Source organism: Nerophis lumbriciformis, linkage group LG03, assembly GCF_033978685.3.
Source record: "Nerophis lumbriciformis linkage group LG03, RoL_Nlum_v2.1, whole genome shotgun sequence".
Taxonomy (NCBI): domain Eukaryota; kingdom Metazoa; phylum Chordata; class Actinopteri; order Syngnathiformes; family Syngnathidae; genus Nerophis; species Nerophis lumbriciformis.
Window position 1 is genome coordinate 22,746,470 of NC_084550.2, and position 20,828 is coordinate 22,767,297.

Sequence of the window (20,828 nt, forward strand, 5' to 3'; positions counted from 1 at the left end):
AGAACCTTTCTGGACACTCGAAGTGAGACCCATTATTTATTCACTCCACATACACACATGGTGGTGGTAAGCTAAATTTGTAGCCACAGCTGCTTTGAGGTAGACTGATGCAAACTTGGCTGCCAAATTTCGCCTCTCCGACCACCACCAAACATTTGCTCTCATATGCAATCAACAGATTTTTGCACAAGTGTGACCAATACTGTAACATTTTACCTGTGACCTGTTTTAATAAATGTTTGTGAAATCTTCCAGGAGGCCCGACATCTGACTGTCTAACGAAAGAACCGAGGTAGAGTCTCTAACATACTGATGTTGGTCCACCTTGACTTTCTGGTGATAGTTTTGACATTAGAACCATTATAGAACGGTCCTTCATTTCTGTTTCTTCGACTGGTTTCCACAATGAACAACAATCTGTAAAACACTATTGTACTGCACATCCATGTTGTCACATGACAACAGGTCCATTATTTGGCATACCTGTTGCCCGCAACCTCACTGGTAGAATCCGGTAGGTCTTTGCCCCTGGTTTCAGGAAGGAAGAAACCTAGAGCTCCGCTAAGCATTGCAAGGGTGCCGAAGACAATGCTGGGTAAGAACCAGTGATACAAGGCTAACATGTTGATTGGTGGAGAAAGGACAGCAGCTAGCCGCGCAGCCATGGACATCAAGCCAACAGCTGTTTGCCTGAGGAGAGAGAAGATTAGACCTAGAAGTACAGAACACTGGAAATTAAATGTTGACACAATCTTGAAAACAATTCATATATCATACACTACAAACATCTTTGCTGTACTGGTCGGATATTTTTACCTACTCAGTGGCCTAGTGGTTAGAGTGTCAGCCCTGCGATCGGTAGGTTGTGAGTTCAAACCCCGGCCAAGTCATACCAAAGACCAGAGGTGGGTAGAGTAGCCAGAAATTGTACTCAAGTAAGAGTACTGTTACTTTAGAGATTTATTACTCAAGTAAAAGTAATGAGTAGTCACCCAAATATTTACTTGAGTAAAAGTAAAAAGTATGTTGTGAAAAAACTACTCAAGTACTGAGTAACTGATGAGTAACATACACACACGTATCATATATATATATATATATATATATATATATATATATATATATATATATATATATATATATATATATATATATATATATATATATACATATATATTGATATATACAGTATATCATTTATATTTATTTATTTTGCCGTTTTTGTTTACATGTTAAAGGTGTTTTAATGAATATACATGCATGTTTAACACATATAGATTCCTTTCTTTCATGTTGACAAGAATATAAGTTGGTGTATTACCTGATTCTGATGACTTGCATTGATTGGAATCAGACAGCAGTGCTTAACGTCCACGTTTTCAAATGCAGGAGAAAAAAAGTTCCTCCTTTCTGTCTAATACCACATGAAAGTGGTTGGTTTTTGGTATCTTATTTGTCCAGCTTCCATATTCGTTTTCACACACTTTACAAGAAATACATTGGCGGCAAATTCCGTAGCTTGCTAGTTTGTTTGCGCTGGCTTTCGGAGACTCTTATTTTGAAAGCGCAGGCGCGATGGAGCGGCACTTTTATTGTGAAGACAGGAACTGTGCAGTCAGTCTTTAGGCTTGTGACGGGATGTACGTTTGAAATACAAAAGTGTCTTTTTTCCTTCACACTTTTGATTGATTGATTGAAACTTGTATTAGTAGATTGCACAGTACAGTACATATTCCGTACAATTGACCACTAAATGGTAACACCCCGATAAGTTTTTCAACTTGTTTAAGTCAGGTCATGTGACCGCCTTGCTCTGTTTGATTGGTCCAACGTCACCAGTGACTGCATCTGATTGGTGGAACGGAGTCAAACGTCACTAGTGACTGCATTTTATTGGTGGAACGAAGTGAAACGTCACCAGTAAGGCAGGCACTTTGAAGGTCTGTCTGACAGACCAAAACAAAGAAAGCGTGCATTAACAGATCGATAAAAATTAGTAGCGAGTAGCGAGCTGAATGTAGATAAAAGTAGCGGAGTAAAAGTAGCGTTTCATCTCTATAAATATACTCAAGTAAAAGTAAAAGTAAGTTGCATTAAAACTACTCTTAGAAGTACAATTTATCCCAAAAGTTACTCAAGTAGATGTAACGGAGTAAATGTAGCGCGTTACTACCCACCTCTGCCAAATACTATAAAAATGGGACCCATTACCTCCCTGCTTGGCACTCAGCATCAAAGGTTGGAATTGGGGGTTAAATCACCAAAAATGATTCCCTGTTGCACTCTACCTTGGATTTGAGTACTTTTGGACATTAAACACTCCTAAACCTGCAAGCTGCCTGCTGTCTTCTACTAAAAAGAGCATTCCTGACACCCCGGTTCTTAGCTTTCTGGAAATGTGCCCCCACCCAAAAAAAATTTGAATATCCCTGCTTTATGGCCTTACTTTGAACACTAAGACAAAGTAATGACCCACTCAACCCCGTAACCCTAAGAAGAATACAAAGTATATATTTTGCTTACCTGACTGAAGTGGGAAACAGCTCCTGAGAGTAGACCATACACACCGAAATAGTCCAGTTCAAGAATAACTTCCCTGTTGTTAAAAGAGCAATAATAGCAACAGCATCATCTAAAATGAGAACAAGTGAAATATATGAGTGTCATATGTCCAAGCTAAGGCATAATTTCTGTGAAAAATGATGGAGTCACCTTGAAAGAAAGCCAGGGTGAGTATACAGAACAGGCCGCCTGCCAGAGGAGTTAAAATTAGGGACATTTTTCTTCCCAACAACTCCAAAAACCAGATGCAGAGAAAAAGTGTGGGTATTTCCGTGATTCCAAACAGGAATTGAACCAGGAATATGTTAAGGCCATATGTTCCCACATTGAGAGCAATACAAAAGTAGCCTAAGAATGCTGAAGAACTAGGTGAGGAAAAAAAGAAATAAATGAGAAGATGTAAAAATGAAATAACTAAATGTTTTTACTCACCAGACAAAACACACGATGAGTAAGTAAATCAGCAGCTTTGTTGTGGTAAAAATGATTTTCATGGCTCCTCTTTTGACTTTTTTCTCTTGTTGTTCTAACTGACAAGAAGAGAAACACAAATGGCTTTTTAAAAGTGAGAAATTTGTTGTCACAATTGGATCTGGAAATGATCATTCGCACGTTAATTTCGTCTCGCATTGACTATTGCAATTCTCTTTTCACTCTTTTCAACGCTAAAGAGACTTCAGACGGTACAAAATGTGATCTTGTCCTTTCGGTCATGACCCAAAGCTCATGACCATAGGTGAGGATGGGAACGTAGATCGACCGGTAAATCGAGAGCTTTGCCTTTCGGCTCAGCTCCTTCTTCACCACAACGGATCGATACAGCGTCCGCATTACTGAAGACGCCGCACCGATCCGCCTGTCGATCTCACGATCCACTCTTCCCCACTCGTGAACAAGACTCCGAGGTACTTGAACTCCTCCACTTGGGGCAAGATCTCCTCCCCAACCCGGAGATGGCACTCCACCCTTTTCCGGGAGAGAACCATGGACTCGGACTTGGAGGTGCTGATTCCCATCCCAGTCGCTTCACACTCGGCTGCGAACCGATCCAGTGAGAGCTGAAGATCTTGGCCGGAGGAAGCCATCAGGACCACATCATCTGCAAATAGCAGAGACCTAATCCTGCAGCCACCAAACCAGATACCCTCAACGCCCTGACTGCGCCTAGAAATTCTGTCCATAAAGGTTATGAACAGAATCGGTGACAAAGGGCAGCCTTGGCGGAGTCCAACCCTCACTGGAAACGTGTCCGACTTACTGCCGGCAATGCGGACCAAGCTCTGACACTGATTATACAGGGAGCGAACTGCCACAATAAGACAGTCCGTTACCCCATACTCTCTGAGCACTCTCCACAGGACTTCCCGGGGTACACGGTCGAATGCCTTCTCCTAGTCCACAAAGCACATGTAGACTGGTTGGGCGAACTCCCATGCACCCTCAAGGACCCTGCCGAGAGTGTAGAGCTGGTCCACAGTTCCACGATCAGGACGAAAACCACACTGTTCCTCCTGAATCCGAGGTTCGACTATCCAGCGTAGCCTCCTCTCCAGTACACCTGAATAGACCTTACCGGGAAGGTAAAGGTGTGTTGAAACTTTTAACCTTTTAACTATCATTTTTAATCCACTTTGTATCCTTTTTATGATGTTGCCCCTGTTGTTTTAAATTGAGTTGTTTTATCTGTGAAAAGCGTTTTATAAATAAAATGTACTGTGTATCAAAGCATACCATGCCGTCCAAAGCATTCTCTGGGACTTCCTGTTTATTTATTGAAGCAACTCTCTTAATCAACATCTTTGCTTCTTCAATTCTTCCTTGACTCAACAACCACCTGGCAGATTCTGGAATCCACCTTGAATAAAAGCTTTAGAGTCAAAAAGGGGAAACAGTCACTATTTAGCAAGACATACCACATGTAGAGGACCAGAGGACAATAAGCTGCTCCCAGCACGTATTGAGCTATTCTCCAGTTCCGAATGGCGTAGACCAGTCCAGCCATGAAACATTGTCCGACTGCAGAAAACACTTGACTCAAACAGGAGGCATAGGACCTTTTGGTGACTCCTATCCACTCTGTAGCTATGGAGACATTTTTTTACATTCAGTCATTTATTCAGAGGGTGCAGAAAGTCTGTCGGAGGTCATACCTAATACAGTGGAGTTAATTCTAAATGCGGCGCGAGCAGCTGCAACCAAGAACTGCGCCACAATGTAGACGTAGATATTTGGAGCCGCTCCGGCCACAAAGCTGCACACCATCAGGAGGACGGTAGGTATCTGCGTTGTTCTCAGACGACCAAATCTAAAATTGACATTCCAGATAGTTAGTCGTCCAGTGATACTTCACATATCAGAAAGTAGACACTGATTAATAGATGGGAAGACTTGGAAGGACCAGCTGGGGTTCTTTTATACTTGATCAACGTTGATTATTCTGATTATTCACGTTTATCCACGCAACCATGTTCTGCCACTTATCCAGGTCAAGATCACAGATGTAACGGTCTCAGTAAGAAAGCCCAGACTTTCTGGTCTTTGCTTGGTCACCTCTTTCAGCTTAGGGTCTTCTTGAGGCTGAGGACGCCCAGAACATGACCTGCTCGGCGACCTTGTGGTTAGAGTGTCCGCCCTGAGAATGGAAGGTTGTGAGTTCAAACCCCGGCCGAGTCATACCAAAGACTATAATGGGACCCATTGACTCCTTGCTTGGCGCTCAGGTTCAAGGGTTGGAATTGGGGGTTAAATCACCAAATGATTCCCGAGCGTGGCCATCGCTGCTGCTCACTGCTCCCCTCACCTCCCAGGGGGTGAACATGGAGATGGGTCAAATGCAGAGGATCATTTCACAACACCTTGGGACTTTAACTTTAACATCAGGGTTTTCATGTATCAAGCTTACGTACGTACGAAAACCTGCACTACACCCTTTTTCATGGCAAAGGTGAGATGTATCAAAAACTGACGTTGACGTGGAAATATGCATAGCCTCATGGCAATTTCATAGTTGTCGTACGCCTGACATTTGGGCTATTTGACTTTAACAATGTAAAAAGGATTGAGACAAGGACAGAAAATAATTTTCATGTTTTGAGGACATATATTAATTTATTTAAACAACCATTTCGCAACGTGTTGCTGTCAACACGTGATCCTGTGACTCCTTGGCCATGTCAGGCGGACAGCAGCGGCGGGCACCAGCAGCAGCAGGAGGTCGTGGCCCCGGAGATTTAGGATGATGTCAAGTATACAGCTGCTACAGCAAAAACGTCTCCTGTATTATATTAGTAAATTGAGTAATCAAACAGGAGTCAAAGTCTTCTGTATACTTTGGGATATGTTGGCCTGTTTCCTTTTAAAAGATTTAAACACATTTTGTTATGAGTTACAAAAATTATTTAATATTGGAGTAGTCTGAGTCCATGGCGGAAAAGGGTGGAGTGCCATCTCCGAGTTGGGGAAGAGACCTTCCCCATGTGGAGGACTTCAAGTACCTCGGAGTCTTGCTCACGAGTGAGGGAAGAGTGGATCGTGAGATCGAGCGGTGGATCGGTGCGGTGTTTTCAGTAATGCGGACGCTGTATCGAGCCGTTGTCGTGAAGAAAGAGCTGAGCCGAAGGGCAAAGCTCTCAATTTACCAAACGATCTACGTTCCCATCCTCACCAATGGCCATGAGCTTTGGGTTATGACCGAAAGGACAAGATCACGGGGTGGCGAGTTGTCTAGGGTGTACCCCGCCTACCGCCCGAATGCAGCTGAGACGGGAAAAGGGGTAGAAAATGGAGGGATGGATGGATGGACAAGATCACGGGTACAAGCGGCCGAAATTAGTCTCCTCCGCAGGGTGGCGGGGCTCTCCCTTAGAGATAGGGTGAGAAGCTCTGTCATACGGGAAGAACTCAAAGTAAAGCCGTTGCTCGTCCACATCGAGAGGAGCCAGATAAGGTGGTTCGGGCATCTGGTCAGAATGCCACCCAAACGCCTCCCTAGGGAGGTGTTTTAGGCACGTTCGACTGGTAGAAGGCCACGGGGAAGACCCAGGACACATTGAGAAGACTATGTCTCCCGGCTGGCCTGGGAACGCCTCCGGATCCCCCGGGAGGAGCTGGACGAATTGGCTGGGGAGAGGGAAGTCTGGGTTTTCTGCTTAGGCTGCTGCCCCCGCGACCCGACCTCAGATAAGCGGAAGAAAATGGATGGATGGATGGATGGATAGTCAGTTATCCACCTATTCTAAAGTTTTCGTATCATTGTAGCAACTATCTTTTCAACCTGTGTACAGCAGTATTACCCCCAAGTCGGTTATTGCCACGCACCTCTATCTTCTTCTTCACATTCTTCCTGACACAACCATTTATTTTCTTATTTTCGCCTGTGTTCAGTTCTCGGCGACAGGCTGACAATCGTTCTGTCTTTGCTCGAACCACGAGAAAGAAGCACCTCCTACCGGCTTGTGATGGTCAGACCATGCCAAGCTCTAGCACATGGCTATTTTCTATATGATTCGGAGGGTGCATGTCTTTGGAGGTGGGAGGAAACCCAAGTAGAAAATCTACAGTCATGGGGAGAACATGCAAACTCCACTTAGAAAGACCCAGAGGCCGGGAATCAAACCCAGGACCTTCTCGCTGTGATCACTAGCCACTGCGTAACTGTGCTGCCCCGGCCCGATTGTCAACCGGTGATCAGTTTCACGATGCATCTGGCAGACATATTTTATAGTTCCTTCAAATTTTGGGCAGAAATATAGTGATTTGGGATGAAGATGCTACCAAAATACATACCACACAAATTAAAATTACCTACAGTCTTTTGTAGATGCATACTCGTTAGAAAACAAGTCTAAAATCACTAATGCGTCTATTTTGGGGGGAATTTGACCTGTAGACATTTTTAGATCGAGAACTACCCTTTAGGTTACTTACGATTCAGCAAGAGGTCCAAAGATGAAAGAACCAACAAGAATACCAGCCATGAAAACTGTCTTCACCAGTGCAGGTACGTTGGACCTGTCACACACCAGATCAAACTACGAGGCAACACTCACAGAATTAGCATGTCTGAAACAACTGAGACAGCAAATTAGCGTGTAGTCACTTACGTCAGTGACAATGGTGGACTCGTACGTCGTGTCATAGTACACCCAACCATTCTGGCACACCGTGGTATCATTGAGTCCGCGGTCCCTGATGGATCCGATGTCCCAGTCCACTGGAACAAACATGTGACACCTGCTGAAAGAACCATCCTGCTCCAGAGGAACGGTCAGGTTCAGCTGCTCCTCCAACGTCAGGTTGGGAGCAGCCTGGAGGATCCAGTCCGTGTTACAATGTCGCTCTGGATCAGACTGGATGAAAAGAAAACTACACAGAGCAGAATTCAAAAACATATTTGGATTACTTAATCCAAAAAGTATGAGCTTCTGGAAAATTCCAAATCCTCCAATGGTTTGCAGAATCTCTTCAAAAGCCATTTTTCAGTGTGACATTGTTGTGTCCTCAAGAGTTCATGTTGGTTGTGTGTTGAAGTAAGAAAATTGTGAAGGAAACCGGTTCAAGGATGGCATAATTTTAAAATGAGGGTTTGGTCTGTAGCTTGTTTGTTTGGCTTGTGCCAGAGACATCATTATTCATTTTATTTTTTGAAAGCAATTATCAGGACTTGTTACCTGGCTCACTTTATTTTCCTTCCATGCCTTTTCTCCCTGTCGTCTTGTCAATATATAATATTAGGTCCAGGTTTATTCATAAAGCACCTTTAAAAATGACAGCTCAAGTTGCCCCAAGGTACTAAAATTGACTAAGAAAATTTAATAAATAAAAACATTAAAGACATTAAAAGAGCAGAGCTGATGCAACCAACTGTCACCTCTGCGGTGTTCCATGCCATCGTCTGCTGGGGCGAGGGGAGCATGGCCAGAGACAGGAGCAGACCCAACAAAGCAACCAAGAGAGCCGACTGCATCCTCGGCCGCTCACTAACTTTCGGCCAGTGTCCAGTCCGCATGGATGAGCGAGGATGCGTCTAAGGAGACCGAGGTGTCCGATACCTGCTCATTCAAACAAGACACCATGAAGCTTATCAGCGCTAGCTCGCTGTCTCTTCATCCGCCCCTCCTCCAGTCTCTCCAAATGGACTCTGGTGTTGCAGAGACCCAGCAGCTGGTCTCCATGGCCAAAAGGAGTTATATACATAAGTTATTCAATTAAATTTTAAACCTTTCTCTCAGGTCCACCTCCACCTACTTTTGGTGTCTTTCACCTCTTGGTGTCCTTACTTTAGGTTTCGCTCATCTCATTTAAACCCCAAGGTTACATTTTCACCACATTCATACATAAAAAAAATATTAATCTCTACAACTCTAAAAATAACCATGTGTCAGTCACCATTGCCGGAAACAGCATAAATAAAGAAACACTTTATAAAACGTTTGTAGAGGAAAATAAACAAAGTAATCTACGGACCATAATATTGCCTCGGAGTTGCTCGGATTGTGACGCCAAATTGTTGTATAATTGTTGGTCGTGCCACTCTCCCAGGACAGAGTGACTGTGTGATGGGTGATGAGCCAAGAAAACGCCAACGAGGAATCGTCGAACAAAAAGCTTTATTTGTTTCAGCGAGCCTCAGCCTGGAACTGCAGCTTCCAGGAGAAAGAGTATGGGCCTGATTACTCGTCTGATGTCCTCGCGGACCACTGTCCCTAAATACCCCTGACACGAAGACCCCCACTCTTCGTAACTCTAGCCTTGGAGCCGGCCAGTCTGGACAAAAGCCCAGTTTGTTGTTTGGCCAGTCAACCTGTTTTGATTTGATTGATTTAGATTTACATTTATTGGTCCCCGTTGGGGAAATTCATTTTCACTGCCGTACATTTAAACAATAGACATTACACATCACAAAACAAAAATAACAAAAATACATCATACATGACCAACACATTTATAGGATTGTCAGACAGGTTGGCCGGGCCTGCTGTTAAGGGCGGCTATAGCTGCAGGGATCAGGCTTTTCCTGAGGCGGGCCCTCCGGAATTTGATGGTTCTGTACTTGCACCCTGATGGTATTGGGATTATGTATTGGTGTAGTGGGTGACTGATATCGTATGGACTATTTTTTTTGCCAGTCGAGTGATGGACCTGTGGTTTGAATCTGAAATGTTGGGTGTGGGTAGGCCGATGATTTTAGCTGCTATGTTTGTAATGCGTGGAGTTTGGTTACAGAAAGCATGGTGAAAAAACATGTGGAACAGTACATAAGGATGGGTTGAACAATGCTTTGGTAAAGTAATAACAGGAGATGAGGTGCAACATATTGTAAAACCTTAAAGTCGCATCTTAAGTGCACAGGAAGCCAGTGCAGGTGAGCCAGTATAGGTATATATGTGTATATATAGGTCCTGGGCATGATGTTAAAGTACATCCGGCAGTGGAGGCTCCTCTACTACTGTTACCCCAGGTGGCCCTTGGCAAAGGCCTAGTACCTGACTGCCCCCTAGCCAGGAATACGGTGAAGACCTCAACTGCGGAGCAGGCGGAAGACGGTAGATTTAAGAACTACCACAACGGCTGCGATAACGGAATAATGCTGCAGCAGAAAATGGTCCCCAGTCGTCTTGGACTCCATGCCACTGGACCCTGACCCGATTCTGTCAAGGATCGTGTGGTGACTGTCTGTGCACCAGTCTCCCCACGTTAAACTAAGTCACGCACAGGCATCCTCCATAAAGGAATGCACCCCTACCAGGAGGATCGTCATACTCGTCCGAGTGACCGCCGATGATGATGATAGTCCTTCAAGTTTTTGGATGGCTGACAGTCTTTGTTGACTTCTTTTTTCTCTGATCGGTTTGAGTCGGGTGACCCCAATCCTCTACTCCTACCAGTGGGGGCTTCCTACCAGATGTTGCTAATGTTTTTATAATCACTCCTAAAATGCAAACCTGCATTCCTTTAGGATTCCAATTGTCCTTGGGGACTAGAGGCACCACTCTCTGGAGAGCTGAGATGGACATCTGCACCCGAAGCTATCTAAGGGCATATTTCCTTAATCTTCTAAAAGATTCTGTGACCAATTACAAATACATACCAGTTCACAATCATATAAGAAAATGGTACACGGTATAATTCACCACAAAAGGAAAGTCATGGATCCATACTGCCCCGGCTTTAAACCCGATGCTGCCTTTGCTCTGTTCCTGCTAAACTATTAAGTAAATTTTCAAAGGTAATGCTAATGTTAACTATCGGAAATTTGTCTTGTACCAATAAATAGCCACCAGCTTAATAGCTCGCAGTTCCACACTGAAACGATCCGCCACGCAACAAACTCAAAAGTACTGTATAAAGAAAAAATGCGATGACTGCAAACCGCAACTATAAAGTTTGGGTAAAATATGTAGGTTCCTACGGTGGAAAGATAAGTCATACTGAATCATTATGGTATTATCGTGTCAGTTTGTACGTGTACGCCGTTTCTGACGATTTACAACACTATGCGCTGGTCCTGATGGGAAATGTGGTCTCCCTTCAGGCAAAACACTACCACTTTGGTCCACTGGCGCCACTAAAATCAACCAAAACTGAAAATTCTTCATTGAGGCGTTAATCATTAATCAACTTAATCAATCATTTAGGAGAAGGTCTGAAACAGAGTTGGCTGTACTCTCTTTATACACGACTCTGGTCCGATAGGTACAGAAATCCCACGGTGCTGGGAGGTTGAGGTCACAGTTTTAACCGCTAACAATCTTCTATCCAGGTGTTCTATCATACCACCTGAAGCCAAATCCTTCCAATTTGCCACCAAATAATTCCCACCTGGATGTAATCCTATTGCTTCACCTTTATGTACAATGAATGGGACCATATGCCAAACGCATCATTCTGGTTGGACGTTTATTTCAAGCGCATTTTGGCTGGATCCCCCGCACCAAAAGCCTCTAAAGGTGAGACAAGATAGTCGCTACAAAATGTGGTTTTAATATTGGATTAGCTCTTCTTGACACCCAAAGTGAGAACCATTAGTCATTCACTCCACATTCACACATTATGGTGGTAAGCTACATTTGTAGCCACAGCATCATTGAGGTAGACTGATGCAAACGTGGCTGCCAATTTGTGCTAACGGCCTCTATGACCAAGGTTTTTGAAGGGTCTTGCCCGAGGACACAACAGCGGTGACTCGGTAGGCAGAAAATGGGTTTGAACCAGGAACCCTCAAGTTTACGGACGACTGCTATACCACTGGAGCCAAGCCGCCCCGTAATTTACTTGTTAGTATATTTTAGCAAATATACACTAAATTCATACATTTGTTTTGAACTTTAATTACTTCAATCTCTTTTGATGGAGCGAACACAATTGCAGTTGCGACTTCAACCTTCAGACCATACTATATATTGTTTTGGAGACATTGATGTGGGTTTTGTTGGTTATTTCTAATCACTTGTACAAGGCTGTATGAATGATGACTCCGTGTAACCCCAAGTAACCTCAAGATGTCTTAAATATGGTAAAAAGGTCAACATCTTATAAAAAAGGAACGAGCCTCAGATATTTTTATTTTCAAATTATCAATAATTTCAGTATGCTAATATCACATGAAAACAGATCCATTAGTGAGCTTACTTGTTGCTAATCTAGCAGTTCTTTGCCTTTGGTTTCAGGAAGGAAGAAACCCGGAAGTCCACTAAGCATTGCAAGGATGCCGAAGACAGTGCTGGGTAAGTACCAGCGATAAAAGGCCAACATGTTGACTGTTGGAGAGAGGAGACCAGCTAGTCGGGCAGCTATGGACAACAAGCCAAAAGCTGTTTGCCTGAGGAGAGAGAAGATTATACCTGGAAATTCAGCACACTGGAATTAAATTGTTGACACATTCTTGAAAAAAAAATCCATATATTATGCAACACAGTACAGCATTTTTCCGCCGTCAGTGCCCCCCAATTGATGACGACTGCTATACAGGAAGCTAAATAGTCAACTAGATCTGTAATTGCTCACACTCAGGAAAACACTGCCCCCTAGTGTTTGACAGATAATTGCAAGTCAGGTAAATATCACCCGACGTAGAGCCACAAATGGATCAAGACATGTCTTTATGGACCTTGCTTTGTGCACTGGTGCACAGTCATGTTGGAGGAGGAAGGGGCCCGCTCCAAACTGTTCCCACAAGGTTGGGAGCATGGAATTGTCCAAAATGTTTTGGTATCCTGGAGCATTCAAAGTTTCTTTCACGGGAACTAAGGGGCCAAGCCCAACTCCTGAAAAACAACCCCACACCATGATTCCTCCTCCACCAAATTTCACACTGGGCACAATGCAGTCGGAAATGTACCGTTCTCCTGGCAACCTCCAAACCCATACTCGTCCATCAGATTGCCAGATGGAAAAGTGTGATTCATCACTCCAGAGAAGGCGTGTCCACAGCTCTAGAGTCCAGTGGCAACGTGCTTTACACCACGGCATCCCACGCTTTGCATTGGACTTGGTGATGCATGGCTTAGATCCAGCTGCTCGGCCATGGAAACCCATTCCATGAAGCTCTCTGCGTACTGTACGTGGGCTAATTGGAAGGTCACATGAAGTTTGGAGCTCTGTAGCAACTGACTGTGCAGAAAGTCGTTGCACTATGCGCTTCAGCATCCGCTGACCCCTCTCTGTCAGTTTACGTGGCCTACCACTTTGTGGCTGAGTTGCTGTTGTTCCCAAACTCTTCCATTTTCTTATAATAAAGCAGACAGTTGACTTTGTAAATTTCACGACTGGATTTATTGCACAGGTGGCATCCTATGACAATTCCAGGCTGGAATCACTCAGCTCCTGAGAGCGCCCCATTCTTTCACAAATGTTTGTAGAAACAGTCTCCATGCCTAAGTGCTTGATTTTATACACCTGTGGGCCAAGTGATTAGGACACCTGACTCTGATAATTTGGATGGGTGGTCAAATACTTGTACTTTGTCCAGCTTCTTCCAGGGGATACCAAGGCATTTCCAGGCCAGCTGAGAGACATAATCTCTCCAACATGTACTGGGTCTTCCCCATGGCCATTGACGGAGGCAGATAATTAGATAAATCCATATCTGGGTGTTACTTCTTTTAAACCATAGTCATAGTACAAAACAGCTAGTGTTCTTTATTTGTTATCTTTTAATTGTCTGCAAGTACTGTGTGCTAACCTTCACTTTAGGAATGTAAGAAGGACAGATACACCTTTTCCTTATCTGTTACTGTGCCCAGCTGAGGAGGACAATGGGCATGTGTTTGGGCTGGAAAGGGAGACAACGAGGGTGGGAGGGAGAGACACTTTATAGAAGAGAAGGTTTCCATATTTTAAATCAGACCATCTTAGCTGCGTGATTGAATGTTCTATGCTGCTAGTCTCATTCTATTTCCAAGGCTTTGGAAATAAATTACAAAATACCTATTCTGTCTCTGGTGGTTCTTCTACTCAGCTTTAAGTGTCATAAAAGAGCTTGGGAGTGGCCAGCAACTTGAATTCCCTGGGAGGAACATCTGGTCCAAACGCAACACCTTCTACCGGTCGGACGTGCCCTGAATACCTCCCCAGGGAGGCGTCTGGGGGCCGTCTTAATCAGATGTCTGAGACACCTCTTCTGGCTTCTCTCGATGTGGAGGAGCAGCGACTTTAGCTTGAGGCCCGCCTGAATGACAGAGCTTTTCACCCTCTCTATGGGAGAGCCCCGCCACACCACGGAAGAAGCTCATTTTGGCCACTCGTATTTGCGATCTTGTCCTTTTGGTAACAACCCACAGCTCATGCAGCAGATTTCTAAAAGCACTAGAGGGCTGTCATAGAGATGGTCTTTCACTAGGTTCTTTAAAAACATTGGAGCGCTCCCAATATTCCAACAAAATAAATACACCAAGATCAAATGACTATTATAGAGGATGCGGTTTCTCCGGAATAAACAAAATAAGACTAATAGCTAAGAACTGGGGGACTTCTCTTTTCACTTTCTGGAAATGAGGTCCCCAACAATAGTTAAGTTCAACAACCCTGCTTTATGGCCTTACTTTGAAGACTAGGACCAAAGTCATGGCTCAAGTCTCAACCCCGTGACCCTAAGAAGAATACACAGTATTTTGCTTACCTGACCGAAGTGGGGAACAGCTCCTGAGAGTAGACCATACACACCGAAAAAAGCCAGTCCAAGAAGAGCTTCCCTGTCGTTACAAGAGCCGTAATAGCAACAACATTGTCTGGAATGGGAACAAGTGAAAGACATGTGAGTGTAATACGTCCAAGCTCAGACATAATTTCTGTGAAAAATGATGGATTCACCTTGAGAGAAAGCCACGGTCAGGAGACAAAACAAGCCAGCTGCAAACGCGACTAAAATTAGGGATTTTTTTCTTCCCAACAACTCCAAAAACCAGAGGCAAATAAATTGTGTGGGGAGTTCTGTGACTCCAAACAGGAATTGAACCAGGAAGATGCTCAAACCAAATGTTCCAACATTGAGAGCAATACAAAAGTAGCCTAAGTATGTTGAAGACCTAGGCGGGGGGGAAATAAATAAATTAAAGGATATACAAATGAAATAACTTATTGTTTTTTGCTCACCAGACAAAACACAAAAGTAATAAGTAAATCCTCAGCTTTTTTGTGGTAAAAATTATTTTCATGGCTCCACTTTTGATTTCCTTGTTCTCATGTTCCCTGAGCTGCACAGTTCAAGAGAAGAAGAAAAGATTAAAAACGACAAAAAAAACATTTGGTATGTTGTGTATCAATTTACACACCATGCAGTCCAAAGTATTCTCTGAGACGTCCTGTTTATTTATTGTGGCCACCCTCTTGATCAACATCCTTGCTTCCTCAATTCTGCCTTGACTCAACAACCACCTGGCAGATTCAGGAATCCAACTTGAATAAAAGTTCAGAGTCAAAAAGGAAGGAGGAAGGACGAAAGAACGTTATTGTCATTCCGCGAGTACAATACATTTTCATCTTCAGCACACACCCGTTCAAGAGCAGACATAAATTGTGCAGGGAGACAGAACAGGGACGCCGATGGGGCGCCACTTACGGTGCCCCGTAAAAGGTGGGAAAAAGGTGGATGATGGGGGAGTTGGAGTATACTTGCCAACCCTCACGAATTTTCCGGGAGACTCCCGAAATTCAGTGCCTCTCCCGAAAATCTCCCGGGACAACCATTCTCCCGAATTTCTCCCGATTTCCAGCCGGACTTAAGGCACGCCCCCTCCAGGTCCATGCGGACCTGAGTGAGGACAGCCTGTCGTCACGTCCGCATTTCCTTCATTTAAACAGCGTGCCGGCCCAGTCACGTTATAACATCTACGGCTTTTGGAGAGTGCACAACTGCACACTCAACAAGAAGGAGACGAAGCAGAAGAACGAAGAAGAGACAGTCATGGCGACGACGAGTGACAGAGAATAGAACAAGGATGGACAATTCAACCCTAAACTCACTCCTTTCCTGCAAATGAAATTTCACAGATGCTGCCCATACCTATGCTCCTTCAAAGGCTGTGCTACTGGCTGCAAAGCATTGCACTTAGAAATACAACAATGAGTAGACGAGTGTTATGTGTGTGTATATGTGTAAATAAATGAACACTGAAATTTAAGTATTTATTTTATATATATATATATATATAGCTAGAATTCACTGAAATTCAAGTATTTCTTATATATTTATATATATATTTATATATATATATATATATATATATATATATATATATATATATAAAAGAAATACTTGAATTTCAGTGAATTCTAGCTATAAATATACTCCTCCCGCCTCCCGCTTAACGCCCACCCCGACCCCTCCCAACCCCCCAACACCCCACCCCACCCCCTGCCCCCACCTCAAACCCCCACCCCCAATCTCCCGAATTCGGAGGTCTCAAGGTTGGCAAGTATGGGTTGGAGGAGTAAAAGAATATTCGATCCCGGACTGAGGTCCTATTAGGGTGGGTTAGGCTGGGCACTGGGAAAAAAAACTTGAGAGCCACGCTAAGCACACATACACGTTACGACACAGAAAACCACAAGACTTGCAAGAAAAGGGGAGGGGAGGCCTCCGGAGGCGAAGCTGCTGCCCTTCTTGCGCTGCTCCAGCCATCCGTCGCCACTAAGGAATTAAGCGGTGGCAAAAGCGTGGGGTGTGGGTTGGGGTATGTAGGCCTGGAACGAACAGAGTTTTACCCCCCAGGTGTTGTTGACAGTGAAGGAGCTTGTTGCGTGTTCGCTGCACTGTCCTTGAGAGAAATCTTGAAGCAATGTCCTTGCCAGGTTGCATGCAGCCAGGGAAAAACAATCCAGATTAGAGTGTTTGTGACTAAGCGAGCAAAAACAAATGTAAACTTTTCACTCTAATTGTCTATTTCTGGTCCTCAAATTCATCATGTATTGCAGACGCCGTCTCTGATGTTGTCCAGTTTGCGATTTAGTCCACAACCACAAAAATCTGAGAGTTCACGCTCTGCCCGCACCCTCCAATCATTGAACCTGACCTTGTGGCAGCTTTGGTGTACCTTAAAACACCTGCCAGCATCTTCCAATTTGTCGATGCTCAAGGGCAATGCTTACTCCAATCAGCAGATGTCCTGTTATGATTCTGAATAGGTAGATATCGTCAATGTCCTCAACTGTTAGGGTCCCCAGGCACGTGGCACCCAAGAGTCCGTCGTGTGTCCAGCAATGACCATTCCGACAGGACAGGCAGGTTCCCCCAAACCCCAGAGCTTGACAATTTTGTTGAGAGGGCAGTTGATCAAATCCATTGCATAGATTTTGGAGAGCAGCGCAAAAAGAGGCTACAAGAAAGTGAAACAAGACAGGACAAGACAAAGAGGCAAGCTGGGCAGAAACGGAGAGGGGAGGGAGTGCGACCGCCTTTGCCTAGAGCCAAGAGAGAAAACAATAACTACTTAAAAATACATACCACATGTAGAAGACTAGAGGGCAATACGCTGCTCCAAGCACGTATTGAGCTATTCTCCAGTTACGAATGACGTAGATCAGTCCAGCCATGAAACATTCTCCAAGTGCAAAAAATAATTGACACAAACAGGACGCATAGGACCTTTTGGTGATTCCTATCCACTCTGTGGCTACAACAAAATGTTTTTAACAGTCAGCGCTTCGGGAGAAAGACACATTTTCTCAGTCAATTATTTAGAGGCTGCAGAACAGGAAAGCCCCTGCCCCCTGTCGGAGGTCATACCTAATACAATGGAGTTCATTCTGAATGCGGCGCGACCAGCTGCAACCAAGAACTGTGCTACAATGTAGACGTAGATATTTGGAGACGCTCCGACCACAAAGCTGCCCACCATTAGGAGCACGGCAGGTATCTGCGTTGTTCTCAGACGACCAAATCTAAAATTGACAATCCAGATAATTAGTCGCCCAGTTGTACAATACAATCTTGCTGATTGTATTGTACCATATGTCCCGGCAAGAAATCCGCGTTCAAAGAACTCCGGTTTATTAGTTATTCCCAGAGCCCAAAAAAAGTCTGCAGGCTATAGAGCGTTTTCTATTCGGGCTCCAGTACTCTGGAATGCCCTCCCGGTAACAGTTAGAGATGCTACCTCAGTAGAAGCATTTAAGTCCCATCTTAAAACTCATTTGTATACTCTAGCCTTTAAATAGACCCCCATTTTAGACCAGTTGATCTGCCGTTTCTTTTCTGCTCTGCCCCCCTCTCCTTCGTGGAGGGGGGGGGGGGGGGGGCACAGGTTCGGTGGCCACGGATGAAGCGCTGGCTGTCCGAAGTCGGGACCCAGGGTGGACCGCTCGTCTGTGCATCGGTTGGGGACATCTCTGCGCTGCTGACCTGTCTCCGCTCGGGATGGTCTCCTGCTGGCCCCACTCTGGACTGGACTCTCACTATTATGTTAGATCCACTATGGCCTGAACTCTCACAATATTATGCTAGATCCACTCAACGTCCATTGCACCGGGTCACCCAGGGGGAGGTGCCCACATCTGCGGTCCCCTCCAAGGTTTCTCATTGTCCCATTGGGTTGAGTTTTTCCTTGCCCTGATGTGGGATCTGAGCTGAGGATGCCGTTGTGGCTTGTGCAGCCCTTTGAGACACTCGTGATTTAGGGCTATATAAGTAAACATTGATTGATTGATTGTTGTTCACATATTACAATGTAATCTCATTGACACTAATTAACAGCTGGGAAGACTTGGAAGGGCCACCTGGGGTTATTTTATACTTGATCAATATAGATTATTCTAAAATAAGGCATTTTGTGTTATATTCACGTTTATCCACTGATCCATATCCAGGTCAAGGCCACAGAGGCAGTAATGTTCGGTCACTTCTTCCAGCTAAGGGTCTTCTTGAGGCTGAACATGCCCAAAACACTAGAGATACGCCCAGAAGGCAACCAGAATAGATGTTCTAATAGCCTGTGGGCCTCGCCTTTGCACATGATTCCCAAGGCGGATGGTTCCTGGCGGCCTTGTAGAGATTTTCACCGCCTTGAACAACATCACCAGGAACGACTGCTAACCTATTCCACACGTTCAGGATTTTTCTGCACGACTGGATTATCAATCAATCAATCAATCAATCAAAGTTTATTTATATAGCCCTTAATCACAAGTGTCTCAAAGGGCTGCACATAAGGGCAAGAAAAAACTCTCGTGCAATGGACGTCCAGTGGATCTGGTTAATAGTGTGAGAGTCCAGTCCATAGTGGGACCAGCAGGGGATCCTCTTGAGTGGAGACAAGTCAGCAGCGCAGAGACGTCCCCAACTGATGCACAGATGAGTGGTCTACCCCGGGTCCCGACTTTGAACAGCTGGTGCGTCATCTGTGGTCACCTAATAACCTAAAATGCAATTTTTTTTCCAAATGTGGACAAGGTTCAGGGCCTACAGAAAACGTGACCAAACCTGCAGTAATAACCTCGCTTGGGCTTTTTGGGTTTCTGCATATGCCTTTTGGCCTAAAGGGGGCAGCACAAACTTTGCCAAGGCTGATGGTTTCTGTGTTGCGCGACCTGAATGTTGAGTTGGTTTATCTCAACGACATTATAGTGGCTGGTCCTTCAGCCGAGGAGCATCTGTCGCAGGTGTTCACACATCTCGACAAGATTGTCAACCTTGCTAAATGTCAGTTTGGGCTGCCGGCGATCGATTTCACACGGCATACATATTTGCTTATTCCTACCTGTAGACATTTTTAGGTCCAGAACTATGAAATGAGTCCCAATGTGAGGACATTTAAGTTACTTACGATTCAGCAAGAGGTCCAAAGACGAAAGAACCAACAAGAATACCAGCCATGAAAACTGTCTTCACCAGTGCAGGTACGTTGGACCTGTCACACACCAGATCAAACTACGAGGCAACACTCAGAGAATTAGCATGTCTGAAACAACTGAGACAACAAATTAGCGCGTAGTTACTTACATCAGTGACAATGGTGGACTTGTACGTCGTGTCGTAGTACACCCAACCGTTCCGGCACACCGTGGTCTCATTGAGTCCGCGGTCTCTGATGGATCCGATGTCCCAGTCCACTGGAACAAACATGTGACACCTGCTGAAAGAACCATCCTGCTCCAGAGGAACGGTCAGATTCAGCTGCTCCTCCAACGTCAGGTTGGGAGCAGCCTTGAGGATCCAGTCCGTGTTACAATGTCGCTCCGGATCCGACTGGATGAAAAGAAAACTACACGTAGTAGAAGCCAGAAATATATTTGGAATGGTCATTCCAAAAAGTATGAGCTTCTGGAAAATTCCAAATCCTCCAACGGTCTGCAGATTATCTTCAAAAGCCATTTTCCCCGTGTGACATTGGTGTGTCCTCAAGAGTTCATGTTCGTTGTGTGTTGAAGTAAGAAAATTGTGAAGGAAACCGGTTCAAGGATGTCATAATTTTATAATGGGGGCTTGGTCTGTAGCTTGTTTGTTTAGGAATGTGCTTGTGTAGTTTGTGCCAAAAATATCTTTTTTTTTTTATATATATATAAAAAAATTTAAGTACAATAAGTACTCTTTTACTCGCTCGCTCGGTTTTCCTTCCATGCCTTTTCTCCCGGTAGTCTTGAGAATATATATGTTTTATTAAAGCACCTTTAAAACAACAGCTCCAACTGTCATCAAGGGCTGTACAAGGCAAAAATATCAAATCAAATAAACACGATGACTAAAAAAGTTAGTTGGTATCAAATTTGTTTTGTTCATGTATAATCTGTATAATCAGTGTCAGAGCTTGGTCCGCATTGCCGGCAGTAAGTCG

General features: G+C 44.4%; 2 protein-coding genes across 2 annotated transcripts; both read right to left on the reverse strand.

Annotated features, from left to right (window-relative positions):
* Positions 1-470: 470 nt before the first annotated feature.
* On the reverse strand, positions 471-8,036 carry LOC133575205 (solute carrier family 22 member 13-like). The gene is made up of 10 exons (XM_061927775.1): positions 7,665-8,036; positions 7,489-7,592; positions 4,713-4,867; positions 4,476-4,644; positions 4,294-4,417; positions 3,707-3,716; positions 2,995-3,079; positions 2,713-2,927; positions 2,524-2,632; positions 471-690 (listed from the first exon to the last, which is right to left on the reverse strand). Exons 1-10 carry the CDS (start codon positions 8,034-8,036, stop codon positions 471-473), a joined length of 1,563 nt encoding a protein of 520 aa, XP_061783759.1.
* A 4,162-nt stretch (positions 8,037-12,198) lies between these two features.
* On the reverse strand, positions 12,199-20,368 carry LOC133575225 (solute carrier family 22 member 13-like). Its single transcript, XM_061927807.1, has 9 exons — positions 19,997-20,368; positions 19,821-19,924; positions 17,786-17,940; positions 17,504-17,672; positions 15,333-15,456; positions 15,154-15,254; positions 14,872-15,086; positions 14,681-14,789; positions 12,199-12,382 (listed from the first exon to the last, which is right to left on the reverse strand). The coding sequence occupies exons 1-9, from the start codon at positions 20,366-20,368 to the stop codon at positions 12,199-12,201; spliced, it is 1,533 nt and encodes a 510-aa protein (XP_061783791.1).
* Positions 20,369-20,828: the final 460 nt, after the last annotated feature.

Excerpts from the sequence above, each read along its gene's own strand:
- LOC133575205 (XM_061927775.1), bottom strand. The coding sequence starts at position 8,036 with ATGGCTTTTGAAGAGATTCTGCAAACCATTGGAGGATTTGGAATTTTC. Across the intron at positions 7,593-7,664 it reads AGTCCACCATTGTCACTGAC|TTTGATCTGGTGTGTGACAG; the intron begins GTAAGTGACTAC and ends GTTGCCTCGTAG. Across the intron at positions 4,645-4,712 it reads AATTAACTCCACTGTATTAG|CTACAGAGTGGATAGGAGTC; the intron begins GTATGACCTCCG and ends ATGTCTCCATAG.
- LOC133575225 (XM_061927807.1), bottom strand. The coding sequence starts at position 20,368 with ATGGCTTTTGAAGATAATCTGCAGACCGTTGGAGGATTTGGAATTTTC. Across the intron at positions 17,941-19,820 it reads TTTGGACCTCTTGCTGAATC|ATTTGGTCGTCTGAGAACAA; the intron begins GTAAGTAACTTA and ends TGTCAATTTTAG. Across the intron at positions 15,087-15,153 it reads TTACTTTTGTGTTTTGTCTG|GTCTTCAACATACTTAGGCT; the intron begins GTGAGCAAAAAA and ends CCCCCCGCCTAG.